The following is a 25767-nucleotide window of genomic DNA, read 5'->3' on the forward strand; positions in this document are numbered from 1 at the left end:
TGTTTGACTGGTCCTCCTTAAACTCAACTAGGCGTCATTGCCGTTATAGATATACGTTTGTAAATCGCGACGTCCTTACGAGTTACTGGCCGTGTCAGCGATAAACAAGGGACATGTCATATCACCCTTAACACGCTGAGATAGCCACCAAATCAGCGAATTGACATAAACAGCCCACGTTACTACTCCCGCAAACGTCGTGGCCTGCATCAAGCAAGCCAAGCGCTTAATTTAGCTATTATGCGTAAAACATGCACATTGTGTTGATTATATATCACCTAGTAACAAGTTCGGTTAAATATCACTGATTTTTTATCTCTATTAATTTTCTATCTCGATCTATTAAATATGTATTTCATGTTTCGATTAGCTCGAGGCAGACTATTATCAGTCTTAACCATCAGGTCCAAGGAAACAGTAGGTTCTGCTAAATGCAAGCCTTGAGCTGCTGCGGCCCCAGAGTAGTCCTGCCCCAGCAATATCCCTCGAATGCCCTCTCCCTTTGGCGGAGCCTCCTACGCGAGGAGAAGAGGTCCGAGATAAAACCAGCGACTAGACCACAGAGACGGGAACTTGCGATCGAATTTCTGAGCGACTACGTGGGAACCAATACCAGCAATTTTCAACTAGAGAGAAGGCAGGCAGACAGGTAGATCGGAAAGAATAGACCCAGCCTTAGAAGGTACATAACACAGCTTGGTGTCAGTATACGAACGCAAGTGGCTGGCTGGTGTAAATTCAGAAGTTGAACGAGAAAGTTTGGTACTGATTAACTGTACCAAGCAGGGTCTGACAGTCTTCTTTCCAGCCGTTGTGGACTTCGTCGAGATGACTCAGATTCAAGTAGTTGTCGTTGTATTTCTTTTGGCTTTTGCCGGATGTTTCACTTCACCAGCACCGCGTAGCGACGAGGCTCTTCAGTACTATTACTTCATGCAGCATCCTCCCAGGTAAGAGAAATTCCTAATGTCTGTAACCTACCATATTTTAGTATGAATATCAATCGATAGCTTGCATTCGCTTATAGTTGTGACAATTGAAAAATAATGCAGATTATTAATTATGCTCAGATATATTTCAATAGTTAAACGTCCAGCTACTGATGGTGCATTACCTTTCAAATTGTCATGATCCAGTTGTGAAGAAAAAACTTCACTTGACATTTAGTATATTATAGGTTTCGGTAAGTTGGACATCAGAAGGCTAATAGAGTCGGGGTAGGCCATTCAACAAAGGGAATGCGAGTGTACTAGTCGGATCATGGGGGCCATTATCTTTTGTACTGGTTTTGTCGTTGATGTAATCAACCAGTTAAGTATCATTGGTAACAGTTAGCAACTCACTCTTCTGGTATATCAGTATTATATCGAGATTCAACTGTTTGCAAATTCGGCATTATCTCAGGGCGTGGATCTATTTAGTGCATCAGGGGTGCATGAAATTAGACACATAAGTAAAACACGCTATGAAGTTGTTATACGGCTGCACATTAGGATCATTTTCCTCAGACCATGGTTTAGAATTTTCGGTTGCCTGTTACCACTTTAAAGAATGTATCCGTTTTCGAAATGATGGCTCAGATGGAGAATAGTAAAGCAAAAAGGGATAACATGACATAAATAAACAGCCATGTTAAGATTAAGCAGTTAGCTGTTGCTATTTATCTCAATGGTTTTTGACATCTATCCTTAAAGGAGGCAAACCTTTGAGATAGATACTCATGATCTTTGAGGTACATACTCAACTTACCCAAGGAAATTAAAGAAAATTGATCTTCGCAAGTAGAGAATTTCTTTAGACGCACACATACGTCTCTTAACAGTGCGAAACGACGGTTGGGAACTTCTTACGTATATTTTCTTCTTATAACTAACAAGATGTACGCAGACGAAGAACAGATTCTTCAATTGTTAAGGAAAAGCAAAAAAAAATTTCCATAAGTAGATTTGTTTTCTCACTCACGTCTCGCTTCGCCGATACTTCTCTGCCATAGCGTGGAGTTGATGCTTGGCGATAAGCGGTCGAACGGAATGTTGGACTTCGGGCTGGCGCGCGGCATGTCGGGCGTGGACGCTGCCAAGGCGCGTCTCGGTCTCAAGTACGCCAACGATCCCTATGGCCCCGGTCGGAGGTAGATCTTTGATTAGAAGCCAATTGCTTGCAGCAGGCAACACCCCACCAGGAAAATTTACTTCCCACGGACCTGAATAATGTACTACACGTTTATTAATTATCCTGTACCCATTACGATTATTAGTATCACCTCTGTTAACTAGTAAAAACCTCCTTGTTAACGGGCTATAGCCTGACGCCATCTGGTGCACGCTTCCAAGAAAAGCACACGATCGTTATGAAAGACGCTAGTGCACCGAAAGCTGACGTGAGTCAGGCGTTTGGCCATCGTCCTACATTTTGGTCCCGAGAAAGAATGCACGTAGAAATTGTTAAAGGAACAAACGAAATCGGGCGACGGTTGCGGAGGATTTGGTCAACGCCCAAGTAGATTAAACTGTCGACAAACAAGAGACACAAAGTCGAAACAAATCAATACTCACCCCACAAGTAGAGAACTTTTACGATAACGATTGTTAGCACGTCGTTGGAACTTGAAATGGGTAGGTGGGGTGGTAATCAGTTAAGCTAAACAATAGTAAAGAGGCTGGCTGATACACAGGCAGAATCGTGTACAGACACGGGTACAGGCGCGGTTATGAAGACATCAGCTGTTGGAGAAGAGACATGCAGATTAAAGGACAAATACTGGCTGTTGAAGAACACTACAAGAAACATATATAGACTGAGGAGCAAAGATCCAAGGACCTCCGATAATGTTAATGAACAACATCCACAAGAAAGGATTACATATCGATCAGCGAGACTTTACGGCATGTTGTCATAGCGACCCGATAACATATGCTCATCTACGTTAGGTAACAGCAATATAATTTCAAGATGCGCTGACAGCACCCGAAACCTCAGATAGACCTTTAGTGACCTGCCCACACCAGAATGTAACCCCTGAAGTCATATATCGATCTATTGTACTTGTCCCGCACAGGATCTGGTTACAATCTACTGTATTACGATACTATTTTATCAGATAGCTACCGGCGCATCAGGCAAAATGCTACCGACCAATTTGCTAATGATTGGTATTTATAAACAAGATTCTCTAGCATTCACTAGAAGTAAGAGACCGCAGATCGAATGCAGTTTCTAGGGGATAGGTGGACACTTGCGCAGTGAGAGACCTTGCTCACCAGCAGTAATACTATTGATATCTCCAGATAATAGGTATACAGACTGTCGAAAATCGCGAGTCCAAGAGGCATATCCCTGTGAAAACTTTTTTGTCGCTGACGAACATAGCTGATGTGTTGGAATTAGCTGAAGAATTGATGAATGTGTAGCCGTCATAAGCGAGCCAAACACAACCAGCCGACCAATAGATAGACAACAAATATCTACAACGCAACATGTTCGGTGCAGATAGTTAACAGATAAGTACAGAAAGAAACCAAACGAAAATGATGTCATCAGCGGCTGTTTATGACGATACACGCAAAAAAGAAGAACAAACGAAATGATGTGGGAAAATGGAAGGGATGTCATTTGCTGCGTTTCGTTAGACGGAGCATGGTAGGGATGTCAAACAATACACGCTCCACAAAGGCTATAAAAGCAGCAAAAAGACAGGAAGCTAAGGATTTGCTTCAGAACACTACACGATGGAAAATCAGAAACAGTTGACATAACCAAAACTGCAACGACGGGAAAAGATAGAAAGATAACAAAGAGATTGTGTAATTTATATAAATAGCAACCAACATTTACTATAGAACGATACAAGCGAAACAAAAAAAAATAGCAGACGAAAAAATCCGAGCAAAAAACAAAAAAACCTATTGTTATTACTGCAAGCACCATTATAAACTGTACGACATTAGCTGAATTGAATGAATGAACTCGAGTTCACTCACGTGTTTCAACTTGTCATGAGGTAGCAATCAATCTGTTATGGTATCATCAGCAATGACAGAACTAAATCTAGGGAGACTAACTGACATTAAAACTACAGGCCAACTAGTAAAAAGAGCTGAACGAGCGAATCAAGCAATGGTATCGGAGAGCAAAAGAACGCGATATCACTTCGTAGCTGGGGACTCCTAGAGGAACATCAATAGTTTTCACGAAGAGGAACGACTTGCAACGGACAACTCAAGCGAAAATGCGGTCGGTCGCATAACGTCGAACAAGCGAATACGTTTCAGCATGAAGACAAATATTTACAAAAATATACGGTGAATCAAACCCAAATTCGGCAAAAATAAAAGACGATACTTGTTTGCAGATATGGGCAAGCCCTTTAACTTTGTTATAGACAATTAGTTCGACATAATGGTATAGGATAGTTACAAATACGAAGGCTAAGTAGCAGAATACTACACACACATATTTACTGGACAGATGCTTCGTGACTTGTTTCAGATTGACCACTGACATTTCTCGCACTGGGCCGAAGACGAGGCTATGCTTTTATAGGCACGATGATTGCCGCTCCATTCTCCCGAATCAACGATTTACCATTGTTATAAAGGCACAACATGTAGGTGCTTCGTTTTACACAACAGCAAGCAAACCAATAATAACACAAGTACAGGATCATGGAAAACCTACTTCTAAAAACAACTGCACAAAAATAGGCCTTTCGACCGTAAACAGATACACTTAATAAGTACATTAGATTTAATAAACGTCGAGGCTGCGTAACTGACGTAGATCGCTTCGTCTGAGACTTCGGCTAACCGGCAGCGCCGCATTGCGGCAGAATGGTATACTAGCATTCTAACCGCAGCGTAAACAACGTTCGCTCAGGTAACTACGGTCCAGTAGGTAAACGAATCGTATAAATCGCCGTTGAAATTGGATCTTTAAGGTTCATTATCGATGTCCAATTAGAGCCTGTTGACTCTGCGGTGTCTTCGGCTATGACGAGGCATTACTAAGGACGACGTATTCCCTCCCCCCCGCCCGCCCCTACGGAATACAGCCTCTAAGGTCGACAACACGCCTTTGTACGGGTCGATCAAGCGAATCAAAGCCGTTTTCCAAACAATGAAAATCACAGCATCGATACGTCAAATCACAGCATTCTTCACGAACAATTCTGGTTCCACGTGCGTACACGCCCGTACACGAACGCTTGAAGCACTAAAATGACAGAGCAAATCGATAAGGCAGCTTTGGGCTTTAACATAGTTAGCACGTATTATCAGCTTAACGGTTCTTGCATCTAGCCTTCTTCTTCCATATAAAGAGACACGCACGCACCCTCTAGCTTAGCGTGAAATGAAGAGGTTTTCTGTGAATATCAAGTCGCTGATCCATAAAAGTTGAAGTAAACAACGTTAGGCCACATACTTGTATGTATGGGGATGGAACAAGTGTAGCCTTATGGTTTTTGGGTGGAGTAAATTATGAAGTAGGCCGTAAAAGGTCGCCTTACCCTTAGGAAAAATTAATTTTCAGTTATTTAGAGGAAAAAATTGTGCGCTGTTAGCTATTGCAAGGATATTTTCAATATTCTAAAATGCAATGACTAAACTGTGAGAGTGGCCGGTTCGAGTCCCGTCAATGAGACGGGAAGTGTAATTGAAGGGAGAAACGAACCGTGATCTGAAGTTCGCGACATTGCGTTGACTATTAACAGCCGGACAGACTGTGATGGAAGGCTCGTAATTATTCTATGGTTTACAGTTGTTATTTAGCTGTCAACACGATTCGCTTCATTGAACTTTCATTTGATAGCCAGTAGCGGTTTAGAACTTGCGGCAACTTGACGGCTTCAACCGTTACAATATGATTGATAGTAACGTGACATAAACGGGCAGTAATTTAACTTTAAAGATAGAATGTCTAGAGTTTTAGGCACATCAGTAATGGTGCGTTCGTGAGCTTATTATTTACCTAGTAGTGTTACGCATGTACAGTATTAAGCGCAGAGTAAATGTTGTATCTGTCTGTTAGCTTTGATGTTAGTCTGTATTTGGTAGTAACAAGTTTATTATAACAAGAAACTCTATATTATTCAAATCGTTTGCTAAGAATGAGACGCCATTATTCTACTATATTTAGCAGATATGACTAACTTATCTATTGCTCGTTTGACACTTTGGCTGCAACCGCAACACTAAATTTTTCGAAATTGTCTCGAAATTTTCGATTTTATGCTACGACATACGAACCCTAGTTATCAGCATTTTCCAAAAGGCATGAAAAAATTTTCGTGTTATTTGAGAATTTTGCAGAAGTATTAACACCTTAATGCATTTCGTATTGGGTGTGTTTACTATCGCTACCGTGTCATACACTTAACTTGAATTCTTCGCAGTCGACCCGTATTAATCATTGTACCATGTTTCGTAGATACATTTGCAATCACCGAGCGGAACTGGGGCACATAATCACAATGCTGAGATCCGTCTATGATTACGACTTCTATGACTCGATTGTGTAAAAAGGTAGCAATTTGATCGTCCTGCTTCCACCTATCTATAAACGTCCGCAGGACCTTATAATGCGCATTCATGTCAGGGCGACCCTTTTGTCATTATTATTAGCTATTTTATTATTTATTGTATGATTTTATTATTATATAAAAGCATAGATTGCGTTAAAACACTGCCCTCAGTATTTGAGGTTGAATCGAACTCACAGCGCAGCGACGCCTTAACATATTTTTTCCAAGCGATTGATCTCAACAGGATATGAATTGTTTTAAGCCTAGGTTATCGAGGACTATTTAATATTAAGTAAGCTTACAGTACCGGTTTCATGAATAGAATAGGTGAATAGGACTAACTTGCTTGGAGTAACAGTCTATTTTTTTTATTATTGAGTGTAGAAGGCTGCATCAGCGGTTGGAAACAACACGTGAATAGATCTGCAGATTCAATAGCTGCACATTTTCAGTTTACTTTTAGGTAATAAAACACCGAATAAATATGCGTAAGGGAATACGAGATTTGTATTCGTCCATCAAATAACCGTCTTTTGCCAACTTCGTGCCTGTTTTTTTAGAAAGGACGACGCCATACTTTCCTGGTCCCGCTCCCAAGAAAAATGACGACGGATTGCTCAGCGGCGTGATATGTCTTTTTTTCGCATGGCAGATTTTTTTCGTTTATACAGCAACTAACATGTCAAAATTCTGAAAACTGAACCGATGCAATTAACAAGCCTATGCCCTTCTTTCAATATAATGATTACTTATAATAAACGATACCGGTGAAGTCCAGCATTGCTGCTTGTTCGATGGGAAAATTCGCGTTACGCTTAATGTGATTGACGTATTGCTTAACTAGAAGGCGATCAGGTTCAACGATCGTCTTAGGATGCAATCGAGCGTTCTCATAGTCTCAGATGTCTATTTGTACAGCATACATACAGTGACTATCTAAACTAAGACCACCTTTACGGGGAGCACCCGATTCAAGGACGTCTCATTGCTTATAAGACATCGGTACTTCTCTGAGTTTCTGTATATAAATAAATGTTCCAAGTTTTAAGTTTCGTGCTGCTGTTAAGCATTAGTTTAGACGGTTGGCTGCCAGTACAAAATGAAGTGTGTTTAAGCCCGGTTTCGAACCTAAACCATCATTTACTTAAGTAGGTACGCACGTTACCGGGACTAAATCCTGTACCGCAGCGATTGGAGAACATCATTCCGTTACTAGTTGTCTATGTGTGACCGTTTACAGATTAGCAATAGCTTTTGTACCAACTAAAAGAAAGGTGGTGGGAAGGTACATATGTATTTTTGAAACATCATAGTACAACTCCAGCCGAAATTGGAAATAGCAAAATCTGAATTCAAAAAAATACGCTCATACTGAAGAACGCGTCCCTGGTATAGTGATATAAACTAGTTTTGTCCAATAATTAAGGATAAGCTTCGAAGCGGAATTCTAGTAGACTGCAAACATAGGGCAAGCATAGCTTTTAGAGATAAAGTTGAGAAATATACATGATAACCAAAGAATCAAGCGAATTATATTGTTATATAATTGCTTGCAAAATAACGGAGGAAAGTTTGGCAAGCAGATTTTGAATTGACCCATAATAACAGTGAAAGTTAGTTCGTAACTTTTACTTTATTACCTGGTTCGTAAGTAACCAAGACGATACATCAATGATCCAATGGATTGTAGTACCTTCCCAGGTAGAGAACTTCCCAAAGTGGCTTCGTTAACACTGTATCTTCTATTATTGTACATGATATTATTATTATTTTATCTAGTATCTAGCCTCTGTAGCGTCATACTCTGCATACCGTTTCCAAATAGAACCTTGCATAGTTCTGAGACTCCATCGACAGCTTAACCCTGGAAGCAATTATTGTTGACAAAAGCCACTGACGTAGATGACACCAGAAACACTTCTGAAGCCACGGTCAGAGAATTGCACATTGATGCCAGCGATTGTTATTTATGTGGTAGTAAATGAAAGTTACTGATCAATAGTTGTGCACGCCGTAAATACTGAAACGTTACGTCAAAATATATAAAAAGAACAGTAGCCATTCTTAACTCAATAACAGAACTGTGCGAGACTTCTTCAAAATGAATCTTCTATTTGAGTAGACCTTGAGACATTATAAGGGAAGCTATTATTTTGTCGTTTATGAGAACGCCAAAATTATAGCTTTTTTGAGAGACGCCTGTCAGCGGGGGACCACAACTAGTTTTTAGTAGACACAAACTGATTTTTACGGTTTATGAGAGAAGGTTGGAAATGATGAAGTTAATGAAACGAGCTAACTTCAAAGGCAGGCTGTATGTTACCCCTGTGAAGGAACTCAAGTTTAACTTCTCTTTCCAGTCGTACAAAGCACAGCTAAAAGTTAACCAAATGGCAACTACGTCGCACTGCTATAGGGCGTAAACTTCTAACGAGCTAGGAGTGTAAAATAATGTTAACAGAAATACAAAGAAAAACATGCTTGTTTGTATGTTATGAGTAAATCAATACGAATTTATTGTTTGATTATCTATAAGTTAATCTTGGACTGCGAGCTGGGAGTACCGAGATCGCCAAGTATTCTAATACAACCATAACTGTACTATACTCATGTATATACAAAGGCGAAGCGAACGTATCTATTGCTATATACGCTGTCTATAATAGGAATAATCATAGCAACAGTCATCACTAGTTACTTTGATTTTTATTATTTTTTAATTGGATTTTCGCCCAAAGGAAACTTAAAGCGTAAATCTTTCCATCACGCGCATGACGTCCGCCAACTAATAATAACGGTGACGCCTACATGGTTACAGTCAATCTAAATAGTCTATGGGTTTTTTTAAAGCATGTTTCGTAGATGTTTTGCATCACTGTATAATTTCAACAGGCAATTAAATCGGACTTTTCATTAGGCCCAGAACACCTATCTGCGATAGACACGGAAATACTTGTGTTGTTTAGACATTGGGCTCGCTGACTCGCCGCCGTCAAACAAGTTTGCCGAAGAAAAGCAACAGTTACAAAAAGTGCTTGCTATCTAAATAGTTGGGAATATTATGCTTGCAGTTCAGTGCTGGCGTGATCCACCTAACCCCAGCTCCAAGGCACGTTGGGGGTGGGGGCGGGTCAACAGATACCAAAAGGTCGTGGCGCATTTCGCATCGGAAGGATTATTAAAGAAGTGATTCGTCGCTGATTGGCACCGGTCCTGCGGACCATGTACCTTATGGAAGGACAACATCGGAGACTTCGGGCATATGTTCCAGTAATTTATTATGCACATGTAAATGTAATTTATGCGAAAATGCGGTTTTACATGATTATTCATTAACCTCAGTAAGCCGTAAGCGTATAAAAATAAGCTGTAAATGTGTAAAAATGGAACCCATCATTTTTTCTAAATCACTTCCTAGTGGGTTAAAACATAACCTGCTAACTCCTGCCAAACTAGTTTTGATAAAGCTGTAGGCCAATTTTACAAATTTCAAGCTGCTCAGTTAACTCACTATGAATTAGCGGTATATGAAGAAGTAATATTTGGCATTTGACTTAATCAACCCACGGTGAAGATACGCTAATGATAGTATAATACGCTATAGTAATTTTTATATCTATCATTCCTATAGGCAATGGTTATTTTACTGTTTGTTTATTAGGACAAAACTTATCATTGTTAAAAGCAATGGTACTGTATTCATCCTAATATATCATCTTGGGGTTGATATTTTGCTATCTTAGTAGACAAAGAAAATGTTTACGTTTGAGTGGAGGAAAAGAAGACGTTTAAAGCGATGGTGATCTGTGGTCAATGTAATAGTTCCTAGATACTATTTCACTGCTGTGGTTACGATGCACGAGTGTTATTATCATTGCAGATTTATAATATCGATATAATTTTACTAGGAAGGAGATAGAATCCGTTGCTTCACGTGGTAGTTGTGTACAGAGGCACACGAGCTCTACTTGCTGGAGCTGATATACAACGTACGAGCCAACTGCAGAGCTCATCCTTCAGAGATTTGACGTCGTCCCGCGAGGCGCCCCTTAAACTTGCCAAGGAGAAGCGAAATAATTAAAGCGCAGATGTGGTTTGCAGATCATGGGTAGACTTTCAGCTCGGTGCTCAACTTTTGTTTTTTTATTGATCATTGCATATTAGCGGCTGAGTCTCCAACAAAATATGTCTGCGGTTCTGTCCGTTAATCTGCCCGGCATGGAAAGGCAAGTGTTGTATACACATATATTTATCTTTGTTGCTGAACTTTCCGTCTTTGCGAAAATATACAATTCTCAGGACTCACTAGGGAGTTATTAATTCGTAATGATACTCGGATTCTTTCACGTTTGCGAATTTCGTACACACCTTGTAGCTAGCCTTCAGCATTCGCAAGATTAAGTTCCAATTCTAGGAAAAAATCCAACAATTCTTCCGGCCTTCTTCGAACTTATACGATGATTGTCCCTAAATAAACATCTTCCCGCATAAGGATAAGAGTCAATCGTAAAACTCAATACTCATAGGCTGACCAAAGTGTTCGAATCCGAGCACTGTCACACAATTCGTTTCGTGCTGGGGGCCAGCTGTCTAATGAAACGTGTAGCGGCAATGTCGGACGTAAAAATCGAAGCTGAAGGGAAGCAGAACGAAAAGCAGGCAGAAAAATAGCATAGGAACTTTTATTGTGGTAGTGCGAATTACTCTATAAGGTAATGACATCAATTTTAAGCAAAAAATGGTTTTAAGTAATGTAATCTGAAAGTTCACCTTCACTAATTCCAAGCGCTTTTTTTTTTACAGAAGTGCTATTAGGATCTATCGTAACGTACATAATTTTAAATGTATGTTAATACCATCATATAATATGTAAAACATTTGACAAAAAACAATTATAACAATTTTTGTTAGATCCTTAAGAGAGAACTCACTAACATCGCTGCCCTCATATTCAACAAGTGCTCGCGCCAAGATGCCAGCCTTTATAGCTGCGTAGACGAAAGTGTTATCTGTCAGGCAAAGCTGGTTAACTCCTGAAGGGCAAGCCCTATCTAGACAGCCAAGTTAAATATGTTTGAGCCTACCTGTGTGGCAAAAATGTATGCCAGCCAGACTTGTCTTTCTGTCCTAAGATAGTTCTCTCATGCATTGCTAATCGCAGTCTCAGACAAATACCTTAGTTAGAGAATCCAGATAGCAGATCTTAGTGTGAGCGTCTTGTTGGACCTTCGATGTAAGGCAGCGATTCCATGCTTGTCTGGTTGTAGTTGATGAACCTAAGCTTGTTGCAGTTAAGGACAACTATGGTTCTATAACAAACAAAGAGATCATCATTCGCCTCAAGTTGACTGTTGTTTAATTTGTATAACTTCGTATGTTATGAACGTCCTACTTTTAGGCGTATTTTTTTGGCAGACAATAGCTTGGTACTTATTTTTATCCTATAAAGCCTCAGAAGCAGGCATTTTTTTGGCTATGTGGTAGATAGTGCTTTTTTTGCTTGGCTACAGACTAATGTTTGAAAAAATGAGAAGAGTTACCAGGGGATTTAATTAAAAGGATATCCCGGTCGGAGTGATTGCTTTTTATGTTGCTGTTCGTTCTCGGACATTTGGTTTGCTGAGGACTTCGGGACGATATGAAAGCCGTTTTGGCCTCTGATAATAAGAAAAGTGATTTTTCTGGATAGGGTATTTTCATCGATTGTGCGCAAATAAAGCGCTTCACCAAACTTCAATCGTGTATTCTAATTTTTGTGTGGCATAAGTAACCAGGGGCAAAAATCGTACGGAAATTGCCGTTATTGGGAATGAAGGCAGTAGTAGGCTTTACGATGCACCTCAACGCTTTGCAAATCATCTTAATTATCGTTTTCGATTATGTTATAGTTTATAGGATATTAATGTACCAGCTGCAAAGTAGACTAAATCACAGTTGTCCAGGTCGACCCGATGTGCTTTTACCTAGAGAAGCTACGCAGTAGTAGAGTCCCTATTCGTGGAAAAGCGTTGAGCATTTTGGAGTAGTTATTACTTGGCAGTTCCCGCGGTTGGCGTGCGCACTTCAGCTGGCCGATGATCGAGTTCGCGTTGCCGTTGACGATCGTCGCAGCGAAGCTTCTGCTGAAGGTACAGTCGATGCTCTTCACAATTCTCATATAATAATAGAAGACCCACGCGTAAAAAGGCCGTCGAAAAGTTTGTCAGATTCAGGTCTTTTCTCCTATTGCAATGTTATGTCACGAAGCGTAATATCTGGATCACTGGCTTTCGGCAAACTTAGCCATAGTTGATATCTAGATTTATTGTGAACAGTAAGTTAGTGAAGGCTCAAGGCGAGCACATTCAATCGTTGGCTTTGGCAGCTCTGGAAACCTGACATTAGGTTGATTTGGTAAGCTGACGTAAGCTAATCTTGTACAGGCGAGATAGGAAAGATTGGAATTAGCCATGTTGTCATAGCAGTGTAGCGCTCATTGTTCAACTTAATTCAGTTTGCCTTCTATATAGATGTGTTTCGGTGCGCGCACACTAATGACACTATCGGTTAAGGAAGGCCTGGTAAAAGCTAAGCCGGTTATTACCTCATAAATGTTACGTTAATGTTAGACACACAATTGGTCGTTACGATGATAATACACTATCCCTGCAAGTTGGCGGAAGTCCCACAGTGTCTATTACAGAGCACTACTATCTGTTTATATGAAATTACGCACATGCATGCCGATCCCACACATTGTGGTCGACCGTGCAAATGTTTACGCCGACACACAAAAAGGGCTAGTTGTACGGATAAAAACTGTATTTCACCCGACGACGTGTAGTCGTTCCAGCAAACGTCACCATCAATTCATTGATCCAAAATGATGTCCTACTGAAAAGCACGAAATACTGAAAGCCAATTTTTAGCTCAAGATAGGGATTAGGGATTACACGCGACCCTGATTAAGAAAGTTAAATTTTATTTCCTAGTACTTGTGTAAGTATTATGATTTGCAGTATTTCCTTATACGTAGACAGCTCCCGGAGTGAAATTTTGTCGTGCAGAAACGATGTCGCACGGCTGCTTTATTTCGGGGCGCTTACCTCATCAGATGTTTCGGATGTCAGGCTTCCAGGCCCGCCGAAAGGTTTTCGGCTTTAAGCAGCGAGTGTGCACTCATCTAAGTGTCAAGTTAGATCCTGACTACCAACATGTCCTGTTTCCGCTAGCTCCATCTAACACTTTATAGAACACTATATGCTCACATAACGAATTCAAAGTATAGCGTAACGTCTACCAATGCTAGCAGTTAACGTACGCTGTCGTCATCGTTCTTGGGTTTGTTATCACGATACCTTAACGGCGTTTGCCATTGTGGCTATCTAATACCGGTTTAGACGTTTCTATAGCTTGATTCTCTCGTAGAGCTTGCTAATAAGACTAGGCCGTCCTGCCAAGCAATTTAATCCACTGCCCCCCATTATTAATATTGTTACAATTAATACGGCTTAAAATGTATTACGTTGTTTGTTTATTCATTTGCCATTTATATTTCTTAATATTTTTATGATATTTTTCAAATATCGACTGCACAGCCGGTACGTCAGCGTAGCTCATGAAGATCGGTGGGCGACAATTTCTAGAAAGAAGCGAATTCGAACTGAGTGGCGGAATCTATCTCTAATGAAAGCCACAGTAGGACACGGCGTCAACAGGCCTTATATCTGAACGCAAATTGTTAACAACTTCAAAGTTTCGTTGCAAGTCTTGCCTGGGCTAATCGAACCTAACCAATACTTGTGCATTCGCTTATGCATCGATTTTTACAAATAGTAATTTTTTATTCCGGAAGAATAAGCTCTACCCAATGCAGCCTACATAGACAGCCACAATGATCTTCTTCGCGATGCCATTGGTACAGTCAAACACCTCGAGACCTATCTTGAAATATCAAGCAGCCTTAAATTATACTTCGAAACGTCCTGGACATATTATCATTAATTGTTGTTTTAAAATATATTAATAATGAGAAATAATATAATACCGGCGCTATCTGTACTATACGTAAGTATCTAAAACTCTGTTTATTACAAGATATTTCGTTAGAGCAAGTGTTCATGTTCGATAGTTCCAGCATCGCAAAAAACGCCTGTCTTCTTGCCGTTATATTTCATATATGGGGGGTTCACGCAAACAGAAGTGTAACAATCTAATACCTAGTTGAAAAATACACGACTACTTACATATTTATAGCATTGTCATTTGTCCCAATAAAAAACGATTGAAGATAGGGTCTTGAAACTTATTCACACCTTGTTATAGGAAATTGTCTAGGGCATCGATCTCTTTGATAAGGAAGTGCACACGGTAAATCATACCAGCCCACCTTATGGTGGGTTTCCTCAGGATTCTCATTCAGTCGGTCTAAAACTTCGACAGCGAGACGATGCAATCGACCTTCATTGATTGTATAGGTGACACATGTGTTAACAAGGTCTCGGTATCGAGCTAAAGCTGTTTGTTTCTCCTGCTCACTACAATCTTACCAACCACAATGGGCCTTCGTCTCGAGCTCTTGTTGTAGGCTTTGTCATATTTCCCCTTTAATTTTCCCCTGTTATGTTGTTAAGCAATTTTTCATGCGTCAATTGAGTTGCGCAGTATCCATATATGTGACCTTGTAAGAACGATAAAGGTCTCCTCATTTTTTTAGGGAAAGCTGCAACTCCGCGGTAATATAGAGAACTTCGAGCTAATCTTAAGATATAAACAAAATGACTTTAGTAGTTGATTGTATATAGCCGCTTAAAGCCGATAATAGATTTGCTCTTGTAGATACGAATGCTATATTTTGAGGTCGGCGCACGTTGAACGAAACAGTTCATGGGTACAGTATCGCAACTTACCCAGAATGGGTACATATGTAACATATCTAAATAAAGTTGATGCAGCGTAACTGACCTGAAAGCATCACAAATTTGCGAACTATCATTCAGTAATCCCACCTAACTTTAGAATGATATTAGACATCTAAATACTTATATACAACAGATTTGGTTCTTTTGGAACTTCTAGTCACAAGAAACGTTACGACGCAACAATTAAGTTCGATATGCGTATCCGCCTATAAAATGTAGTAAGATCTTTTTTTTTTTTTCAAGGAAAAAATATTTGTATATTGTAGTCAAACACAGATGCTGGGTTAAGTCGTGTCGACAGGTGCCATTAAGTAAAGGAATCATACAGATTGTTATGGGGCTTCAATGAATGTTAATAGTAAATACAGTGAAGACAGGATATGAAACATCGGTGATTCCCGAAGAGTGTCACTGTTTATCAACAATTTCAATTATAGTACAGACAGTGACGGAGAAATCTATGAAGGTGCGAACATAAATACTGCATTGAGCATTGTGTTGCTGAAACAGCTTTTGTATTGGTATTGACTACTGCTAGAAATAAATATCTCTGGCGCCAAGATGAAGTTACATTTGACGGCAACTTTAACTGACACTTAAACTTACCCTGGATTATAGATTTAAGCAATCTATCCGCTGCTTAAAATATGCTTTTTGCGTATAAAGTACGGTTTAGATGCAAGTCATATTTATCGGTATGGATCTGAAATAACGTATCTTGTATAGAGACTGGTGTTAACAACAAAAGTGTTGAAAACGACAAAATTGGTTCTGTAAAAAAAGACCACGAAGCATTAGAAATTCTCGTTATTCATTGGTTACACTGTTTACTGGTCCTAATTGGACTCATCGCGGCGTTTCCGGTTTAATTTATAATCTATTATCTACAATAAACTACTATGAAAAAAATACGCCTAGATTTTGCCTCAAATATAAGATATACATGTACAGGAAATCATAAAGTTCATTCATGCTGGATCGCACTGAGCAAGTGATTTTAGAAAGACCGGAGGTAATTACATGGTGCTGACGTCTTATGAAGCTCTTCGAGAAGCTGGCTGCGTTCAATGGGCCCATGATCATCAGCCTCTCTCGACCGATGGAAAAGGGGTTCGAGATACTTATTGATAAAACAGGACTATTAAGTTGGACGTCGTCATCCCTAGAACCGATCGCCACTTTATTAAACAAAAGCTAGACGTATGTTAAACTTGAAGCTTCCACGTCGAATCTTAAAGTCTATCTTTTTACCTATATTTTTTTATATCAAAAACAACTATGTATGTTCATCTTTTATAAATTAAAGCATATGTGAAGCAAAAAAAAGCGCACGAACATAAGACGACAAATCGAAACCTATTAAATTATTGCGAGAAAAAAAGGGGGTAAGAATTGATCTTAGGAAAACGATCGAACTGAATCGAAAATTTAAAATACGAACATGATCAACAGATAACAAAAATAAAATACTATGTAAAACATTACGCGTAAAAAAATCAAAGCTTAACGCCGCGTCTTTTAAGTATTATTTATTATTTAATCACTTTATAACTGGAAGCATTTGAAGGAAACCTACAAAAGTTTTCCGTGGCTCCTACGGTTTCGTGCCATTTTCTATGCATAGATATAAGAAGTCTGTCACGCAAGGTACAAGCAAAATGAGGCAAGGCACAGTGAATAGATAAAAACATAATAAACCTTTACAATCATAAGGAGCATTGAATCATTTACATTTATTTTCTGTTACTCTTTTCCAGCAATTCAATTCTCCTCAATCTCTCGACGGTTGTTCCATCTGTGAGCCATTTCTCGAGAAAGAGGACCACATCGTTAATTCTTTGCCGCTTCGTCACTAAGTTCGGCAAATACGTTTCATCATAATCAACTTCCTCCCGTTTTTCTATATTTTTGTGTGTTCTGTTTTTGTGAGTTTTGAGGTGTCACCTTCATAAACCCATTCGTTCGCTCTTAGTGTTTAGCATCTTAAAATAATAATTATTATTGTTATCTTTCATTAATATATATATATATATATATATATATATATTTTATCATTACTTCATTATTACATTACACTGGAGACTGTGTACCAGCAGTCGTCATCGGTCTATCGACCAGATCATCAGTCATCAATTTTTTACGCGTCCGTACTGCGTTCTATTATTCATTTTATGTATCGTTCGCAATCAATACCATTTCTTCTCCCGTCGTTAATTATTTCCACCCTTTATCTAGCTTGTTCTGTCATATTTACTTGTTAATTCTTTCTCTGTCCCAGCATTTAAACCGGACTAGTTCATCGGCCAGCTTACCATGCTCATTCCGTATCTTCTAAGTTCGCCATCAGGATCGTAATCATCATTCTCATCACACGTCATACAGGTACACATACAGCCCTTCCCTATAGAACCGACGTCAGTCCTTTCTCCTGTTTATCCTTATTAGCTGTCCTCGTTTTCATCGACCAAGCCCGTCTTTCACCCTAGCTACATCACGTTCCGTTACCATCAGCGGCTTTCAACACCCCCTTAATAATGTAGTATTCCGTATGGAGTTTTTAGGCCGTTCTTTTTACAAAAATGATTTCTCTTCAAGATAAAACAAACACAGCAATCTCTATCTAATAGATTACTATTTCAACTGGAATCCATCCTAATTTGAATCACACGTTTTCCACTATAATAGCCTCCACCGCCACGATTGGATCGCACGTCAATTGCAACGTGTCAAGCGTCCAGAGCGACAAAGGAAACTGGCCACAGTGGAATATCGATCTCAGATTATCCCGTCGTAATTTTCATATAAGATAGATCATACATTCGTCATTTCTACTGTAGCAAAGCTGCAACAATAAATCAATTCGTATTATATCATGCTTCATAACTCTTGTGTTTGGGTAGATGAATTCGTTTTTCGAGCTTATCGTTTGATTGGTTTTTGTTTATTATTAACTTTTGTTTATATCGTTCGTATAGTTTTAATCGATTCAGCCATCATTCGTAAATTTTGTAACAAACTTCTCCTTCTATGTTAGATTCGGAGCAGGCTTTCTTATTTTTTGTCTCTTTAGTATCCAATCTGCCTGTCTATAGACGTGTTTAAATGCGTATGTACAAATCTACTGCTGTACTTGTGTTTCCGTGTGTCTCCCTGTTTCCAGGTCTGTTCAACTAAACCTATTGCTACCAAAGTCAGTGCGGAGCTTTGTCTATTATTTTTTTTAGTATGGCGCCTTTGGGGCGCAGAATCGATACCGAACTAGACAAGCTTATTGCAATTTAGTGCAAACAATTTGAAGCTATTGCATCACGAAGCTATTAAATTGGCAGTTGCACTTAAAAGAGGTGGTCCCCAAAAAAGCTTGTCCGCTAAAATTCGATACCGTAAATGGTATGGCTAGAGAATAAAAACAAAGTATGATTCATTCCCTTCGAATAAAAATGCAAGGTATATTCGTCGATTATTGATTAAGAGGTAAAACTGAGGAGAATTGTATTATACAGGTCCACTGACCACCTGCCCTGGCAGAATAAGCAACATGCTAACAGCATGGTGAAATTGATAATTTCAGTCATCCATCGCAGCGCTAGATCATTTCGCTGCTCCAGTTTCACTGCGAACCATTGGATGCGTTTGACTAACTACGAATCAATCAACACTACGACCGTTTTTTTTTGCGATTCAATTCGATATATATCAATGTGCTTGAATATATTAAACTGTATGTCGTTTTGCCTGCGTATATCATGTTTTTCTATGCTTTTCTTTAGATTTTCTCTAGATATGCAAGTTTCCATTTATTTCTGGGCCTCTGTGGTTTTCAGAAATCTAGTCTCACTAGAAAACTAAATGTTTCAAGTACTGCCAGCAGGAAACGAGGTGACCTACGCTCGGATTCGAACCCAGGCCATCCAATATCTTTAGCAGGTAAACATGCTACCCACAACGCCATCTCGGGGACATCCCTTGAATCTGTTTATAGTCGTCTGCTACTACTGTTATTGTTATTAATCACCATTTATACCAGCATCACAAGCTTACTTTTTAACTGATTAAAATTCGTCAACGGTTTACGCTCTTTTAGCATTACTGTTCAGACTAAATACTACTAGAATAAAATTATGTTTATTACAGCGGCCTAATGGCCTTCAACATGTCAAATGGGTCGTAGTCTATTTTGTGTTTGCTTATTCGCCTACGATTTGTGTGTGTGTGCGTGGTAATACTCGTGCCATTATAACAGCGCAGTATTATGAGAGAGTATATGTATTTCAACGTCAACATGACACTAAGTGTACATGGTATTATGCATATTTATATTATTCTTATTAGTATTATTCATAGCATTACTACTTCTTAACTACTATTGTTGTCGTTCTATTATAATGGGTGAGTTCATGGATTAGTAATTTAAATAATAGCTAAATTCTCCTTACCCCTGATTAGCTTCCCACCGTTATCCAGCCTAACATCCCGAATCGGCCGAGGTCGATCAAGTATGTGTACCGAATGCGTGAGTTGGAAATTTCAGCCGGTTGTCAGAGCGTAGTTGTCTCACATCTGAGCAACTCCTATAAGCCTCAATCAGGTTTCCCGAAATTTAGTGTCTATCGTCCCAAAACGTCCAGACCGTGAATGTCGCAATCACGTAATGCACACCAGCTAATCCGAATGTTTGTTCCCCGTGCTACGCTCTCTCTCCTCTCTCCTTCTCCTCCTCGCCGTCATTGTTTTCGTTTTTCTTCTGCTATCACGGAAGGGAAAGATTCCGGAAGATAAATGAATCTTTTCCTGCAAACTGAGGCGTGCACCATCTTGTCCTAGTAACTCCTTCTTACAAGGTCACCTCTTGTTTTGTTCCTTCTATTTTGTGTTCATTCTAACTATGTACATATCTTTTCGACGTCACATGTTAACCTCCCTAAACTTCATCCTGTTGTTAGTTCGTTATGCATCGTTTGATCTGCGCTATGTCATCTCATATGACAATCTCCGTTCAAACCATGAAACACAGTGTCTTACTGTCCTCATCAGATATTGAGACTCGATCTCTTATTCCTACGAATGACGCGTAAACGCATCGTAGACTAATTAATGTCTACAAGTGTCGCGGTATTATATAAATATATATTTACGGTACAGAATGCATCCCAGTTTACGTTAGTGAAAGCATTCAGCTGCTGTGTCCTTTCTAACCAACCGAGCGTCCACGGAGTCAATCAGACGACGTCGTACCACAGTTCAGTGAAGTGGTTCGATTTCAACGGAAAAGGTGATAATGTTTGGGCATAGTAAATTCATCAATGTTACGCATGGAACATCATCATAGAACAGTCAACGTACCTGCAAAAAAGGAATACGATGTGACAATAAGACAAAAAGCCATGTAGTGATGTTTAAGGCTTTAAAGACCTTTAGACTAAGAAAACATTATTATATTTTATATGACCAGCCTAGAATATGGTCAGGACAAATTCGTAGTTAACGTTTAAACATACTGTAGATCTAAATTATTTCTCAGAAATAATTGCCATAATATGAAAGTTAACTGAAAGTTACTCCGGTACACATTAAGAGGTTCTGAGCAAACTTGTATAGTTTTTTTCCACTGTTTGTTTCTGACATAACGTATGAAGGCTTTGCCTATCCGATATGAACTCTGATATAAAGGGAAAACAATGATTTTTATTATAGGCAAAGCTTCAGTCGCTAAATGTTTCGGTAATGCATTGAGCCCCAGCAACTATTTTGCCCACATCAGTTATGAATATCTATAATCGGACACCAAAGTCCACGTGATTTCGTAGGCACTAAAATTTATATACTTTTAAAAAATAAAACGAACTATGTTTTAATTTAATATGAGGATTCTTAATGCAGCAAGATACCTTCATTCATTTGTCGAATATTCAAGTTAATTATCATTATCGTTATTAATCTTCCTGAACAGATTGCCAAAATGCTACTGTTTTCTGGGCTTAAAGCAAGTATTATTCAGAAGTATCTATAAGTTTCTCGATAAAAAATGTTAAAGTCTTTACTAATGATATATAGGATTTTACGCAAATTTAGGACCTGCGGTGCACTGCCATTCAGTAATTTTGCGCTCGAGCTCTTTACACAGAGATATCACGCCGAATCTCATCGAGAACTTTGAAGATGTGTGTATTGGTGCAAATATTTTTTTACGGAACTGACGTGAGCCTGACATCCTAAGTACACATTTTTTCCGAAACAGATGACACGATTTTGTCTGAGAAGTAAACGCAACTATCTTGACTGTGTCAGTATGAGCCTGTATCGAGCTTACTGCTCGCTCCGAGACAATATAGGGAAGTTAGAAGGTCGTATTTACATTAAAAACGACGCAAGTTTTCCTTTTTGTCTCTAGAAATGCTAGTATTCATGCGGTTAGGGGTATCACCTTGCTAACTATGTATAGCATTTGCGCATCGTTGTTGCTCAGATTTTGTTCGCACAATGGCGCGAAGTGATGCGGGCCATACGGAGGAAAACATCTCAGCACTGCACTGATCTATTCATGAGTAAGTCCATTCATCAAACGGAACTAATGACCTAAAGCTACCTGCAAGGCTGCGTACAATTGTGGGTTTTCTGTCGATGTTGTCGAGCGCGTGCACCTTACGGGTAATAGTAGTGGCAGTGAAGTTCGAAAAATTCCAGACCCGAGCTATGAGGCTATCCGAACCCAAACTCGGCTAAAGCCAAGAATCTCTATCTTCTGTCAAATCCTTCTTGGCGTGCTTCCGACTGTCACATTACATAAGTGTATTGACTCATGGTTCGACGCTCTTGCGTCGCTCCTGTTTATTGTCAGACAACCATTTCTGTACAGCGGACGATCCGTTTCTGTGATCCTCGTTTCGGGATCGTGACGAACAGAAGAACCGTGCTCACGTGATAGTACCACTGATGAACGTGGACACCACCGGCTACACTGTAACAAGCCCATTGGCTAAAAGCCTCATGACTACCATGGTATAACTAATGATGTTCTGACGTAGAAATTGGTTTTTACGTTATACCTGAACCCGGTGGCCTGCAAAAACGAAAAAAGGACGAAATCGAAATCCGTCTGTCAATAGAAGCAACACGAGCTTCCAACGTGGAATGCGACGGTATCTGATTATATGCCTTTGGATACAGTAGATTAACATTGAAAGAGATGACAGAAAAGGATATTTTTTTAGAATGATTATTATAACTATTCGACCAATTCGGTTAATAGAATTTTTAATTACTGCACAATCAAGCTGCTCATATTTGAAACAATTCAATGTGGTAGAATTTACTATCATTAAATTAGTCGACGTCCTTGGTAAATGGGATAAGGTGACTTCAAAGAGAGATTTATTGCTAACTGCAATTATTATCAGTTTCCTTCGCCGCTGACAATTATTCACTAACAATATCGAATCGACCTGGCTTATTTTTTGAGTTTTTGTCCTATCCTGCACTTGCGAGACAAAGTGGCGGATTTTACACGGCCTTTTCGTTCTCAGTCTAAATGTATCTGGAGTTAGCTCCTTTGTAAAACCAACTACGTAATTCAAACGGCGTCGGGTATGCGATTAAGCTGCCATAGATTTTGCATGAGTGTTCAAGTAAATGGTTTCCAATCCAATTACGACAAATCCCGGGTGGATTATTGGTGTCTGTCTGCTACCCACCCAAGTGTCCTAAAGTTAAAACTCCTAGAAGAAGTTTCACTACTAAAAGACTACCGAAAACAGCACTCAAATTAAGAAATTCTTTAAAAATATAAGAACCGAAACAATGCAGTCTGGTATGCTTACACCCGGCCTTCCTTAAAAGTTTTTCTTGTAACTGTTAAAAAGAGTAGTATCTTTTAAGCTATTCATGTTTTTTTTTTCACACAAACATTGACGTAGTTGGTAGTGATATCCGTGAAACGGCATCAGCAATATTGGTAAGGGTCAACTACGCGCGCGAAGTCTGTCAAAATCCGTTATAGAGTAAGCTCATTATAAGAATATGGTAAGAACATTGTCTCTTAAAAATGCCGTAAAAACGTGTCTGATTAGAAAGTAATTTTTGGGCCAGAGAATCACTACCAACACTTCAACGTTTCGCAACAAAAGCGTGGATTTAATAATCTCATATATATACACAAAATGCGCATGCAGTCCAGCAAAAATGTACAGAGAAAAATATACAAAGACTACTATGTCCGTCACGAGCAATAAATCAAATCTGCTGTGTGGATTGTCCCCGCTCCGTGCCCTCCGCTGGAACTACTGTGGCCTACGAGCGCTAACGGATTCAGGAGAGTCTCCGAATTGATTCTGTGCAATATCTCATGCGAAATGCTTACACATGTCAAGACACACACCGAAATCTTCAACTTCCTGTCCATAGCACTGTCACATGATTGTTTCTTTACTTTTTTATGGTTTCAACAGTTCTATTAAAGACGACAAACGAAAAAGCGAACGCACTCTTGACAAGCCACATTGCTAATAACGAGTAATAATTTACTATCAAACGACTCAAATCTACTACTGCTTAAAGAGAGGTAAACTACAACGCATCACTGAGACATTTCTGCTATAACATAGGCCAGTGGTCCACAGGCAAGGTTACCCGTTTACGTAGGACCCGCGACCTATCGAGCCGCCGCGACGCCATAGAAGGAGTTAGTTGCAAAAGTCTGAATTTCTTTTTGAAATGATTAAATAGAGCCAATCTAACGGCTTTACTGGGTTGAATCTCTACGTGGCTTACATACGCACTCGTACTACAAGGCGCATCGGGCATAATGTTTATAAAACTGTATATAAAGCTTATAAAACGAAATACTTTGTTACGAACTTTGTTAAACTTCAATAACAGGCTACGCTACAGTACCGAGCGTAAGGCGCGCGACTTTTACATGTTATAATTCAACACAATAATATAAAAAATCTTCTCAGTGCTTTGAACAGACCTTGCTTCTACCAAGTCTCTGCCACGGTGCTTCGGAACTCTCCAGTACAAGCAACCTTTTCTGTTTTGTACCCCAGTCTTTAGCGAATCTCAGGAGCTCCCTATTTAATAACAGCGAAAACAACAATGGTTTGACATCAGTCATTCTCGGCCTTCAGTTTAAAGTTGCAGTAAAATAGTTCGAATAAATGTTAGAGAAAAACACCTCGGAGTTTAAGCGGATCCCGGACTCCAAACTATTCCTTTTTAAGTTTACACTAAATGGGAATGAAATAAGCATAAAACATATAAAACTCAGTTCTGCTTTTTGTCACATGAACTGCTATTTCACAAAAGAGCTTGTTATGTAATCCAAGATTTTTGGAGAGTATTAGCTCTAGTCCAAATATTTAGAAAGTGGTCAAAGTTCGACATATCAGAAACGTGTTCAAGCCATGAATTCATCTAGGCCCTCAATTAGGCATGTTCGTTCACTCAAAAGACCTTATACCTACAATAAAAAATTTTTGACAGCTGTACAGGTAACAGTTAAAACTAAAAAATCGGTAGCTGGTTAGTAATCTACTGTATTACAAAAACTCGATATCCGTTTGTTTGTCTGTCTCTCTCTCAAACGACAATCTCCGTTCCGAAAAACTGGCCTAACATACAAATGGCCGGTATCTGCGTGATTCCAGAACTTTCTTTCCTGCACAGCCACTGATCAAGTCCACATTAAGTAACACTTAATGTTACTTAATAACGTTAAGTAATATTAATGAGTCAAGAACTCTGCGGGTTCTTGACTCAAAGCTTTCTGTTGAAATCCTAACCTGAACGCATCAGCAAGTGGCGTAGGCGGATCTTGCGTAACACGCAACGAAAACCATAATAACCCCATTTCTGCAGCGCCACGATACACAACCCACGACTCCTTCCAAACGTTTAATCAGCCACTGCATTAGACAAGGTTGCTGGAACTCTAGATGTATACGTCAGAGCGAAATATTTGTTTTAATAATCGTTTTATTTAAAGTATCCCGTGCATTCCACCATTACTAGGTATCTCTTCTGGATTTACACTCTGTAAAATCGGATCGCACTACGATGAATTATAGGCTGGCATTGTTCCTTGCGACAGCAGATTTTTCATATACATTTGCATCGGCTGAGACGTCGTGCCAGAACTTCTCCAGTGAATCCCCATTCTTTGGGTCAGCCTAGAGGCCCAGTAGCAATTATAAAGGAAATGAACATTACAAGCATTACCAGGCCGTCTAGATGTGTGTACCAATAGAGAGTTTCCTGTGTTTCGTTTCGATCTTTTTTAATCATCGGCGGTCGAATTCCTTTAAGAAAAAAGGTTGGGACCTAGCGCTGAGCTGTTGAGCGTCTATCTAT

The 25767-nt window shown here is 39.4% G+C and overlaps 2 protein-coding genes across 4 annotated transcripts in view; one reads left to right on the plus strand and one right to left on the minus strand.

Moving 5' to 3' along the window:
• Positions 1 to 417: 417 nt before the first annotated feature.
• Positions 418 to 4354, plus strand: Dh31 (diuretic hormone class 2). Its single transcript, XM_086968567.1, has 2 exons — positions 418 to 950; positions 1994 to 4354. The coding sequence occupies exons 1-2, from the start codon at positions 829 to 831 to the stop codon at positions 2133 to 2135; spliced, it is 264 nt and encodes an 87-aa protein (XP_086824693.1). The 5' UTR covers positions 418 to 828; the 3' UTR covers positions 2136 to 4354.
• A 12562-nt stretch (positions 4355 to 16916) lies between these two features.
• Positions 16917 to 25767, minus strand: part of LOC111261101 (serine/threonine-protein kinase PAK 2) — a 38909-nt gene continuing 30058 nt past the window's right edge. Inside the window, exons 8-9 of one of the 3 annotated variants that reach the window (XM_086968568.1) lie at positions 24389 to 24488; positions 16917 to 20763 (exon numbers count right to left, since the gene is read on the minus strand). The gene's annotated coding sequence lies outside the window, so the exon portion shown is untranslated. The remainder of the gene's footprint in view (positions 20764 to 24388; positions 24489 to 25767) is intronic. The other 2 variants (XM_022834345.2, XM_022834344.2) reach the window with 2 other exon arrangements.

Source organism: Varroa jacobsoni, unplaced genomic scaffold (assembly GCF_002532875.2).
Source record: "Varroa jacobsoni isolate VJ856 unplaced genomic scaffold, vjacob_1.0 scaffold_518, whole genome shotgun sequence".
Classification (NCBI taxonomy): domain Eukaryota; kingdom Metazoa; phylum Arthropoda; class Arachnida; order Mesostigmata; family Varroidae; genus Varroa; species Varroa jacobsoni.

Excerpts from the sequence above, each read along its gene's own strand:
- Dh31 (XM_086968567.1), top strand. The coding sequence starts at position 829 with ATGACTCAGATTCAAGTAGTTGTCGTTGTATTTCTTTTGGCTTTTGCC. Across the intron at positions 951-1,993 it reads TTCATGCAGCATCCTCCCAG|CGTGGAGTTGATGCTTGGCG; the intron begins GTAAGAGAAATT and ends TCTCTGCCATAG.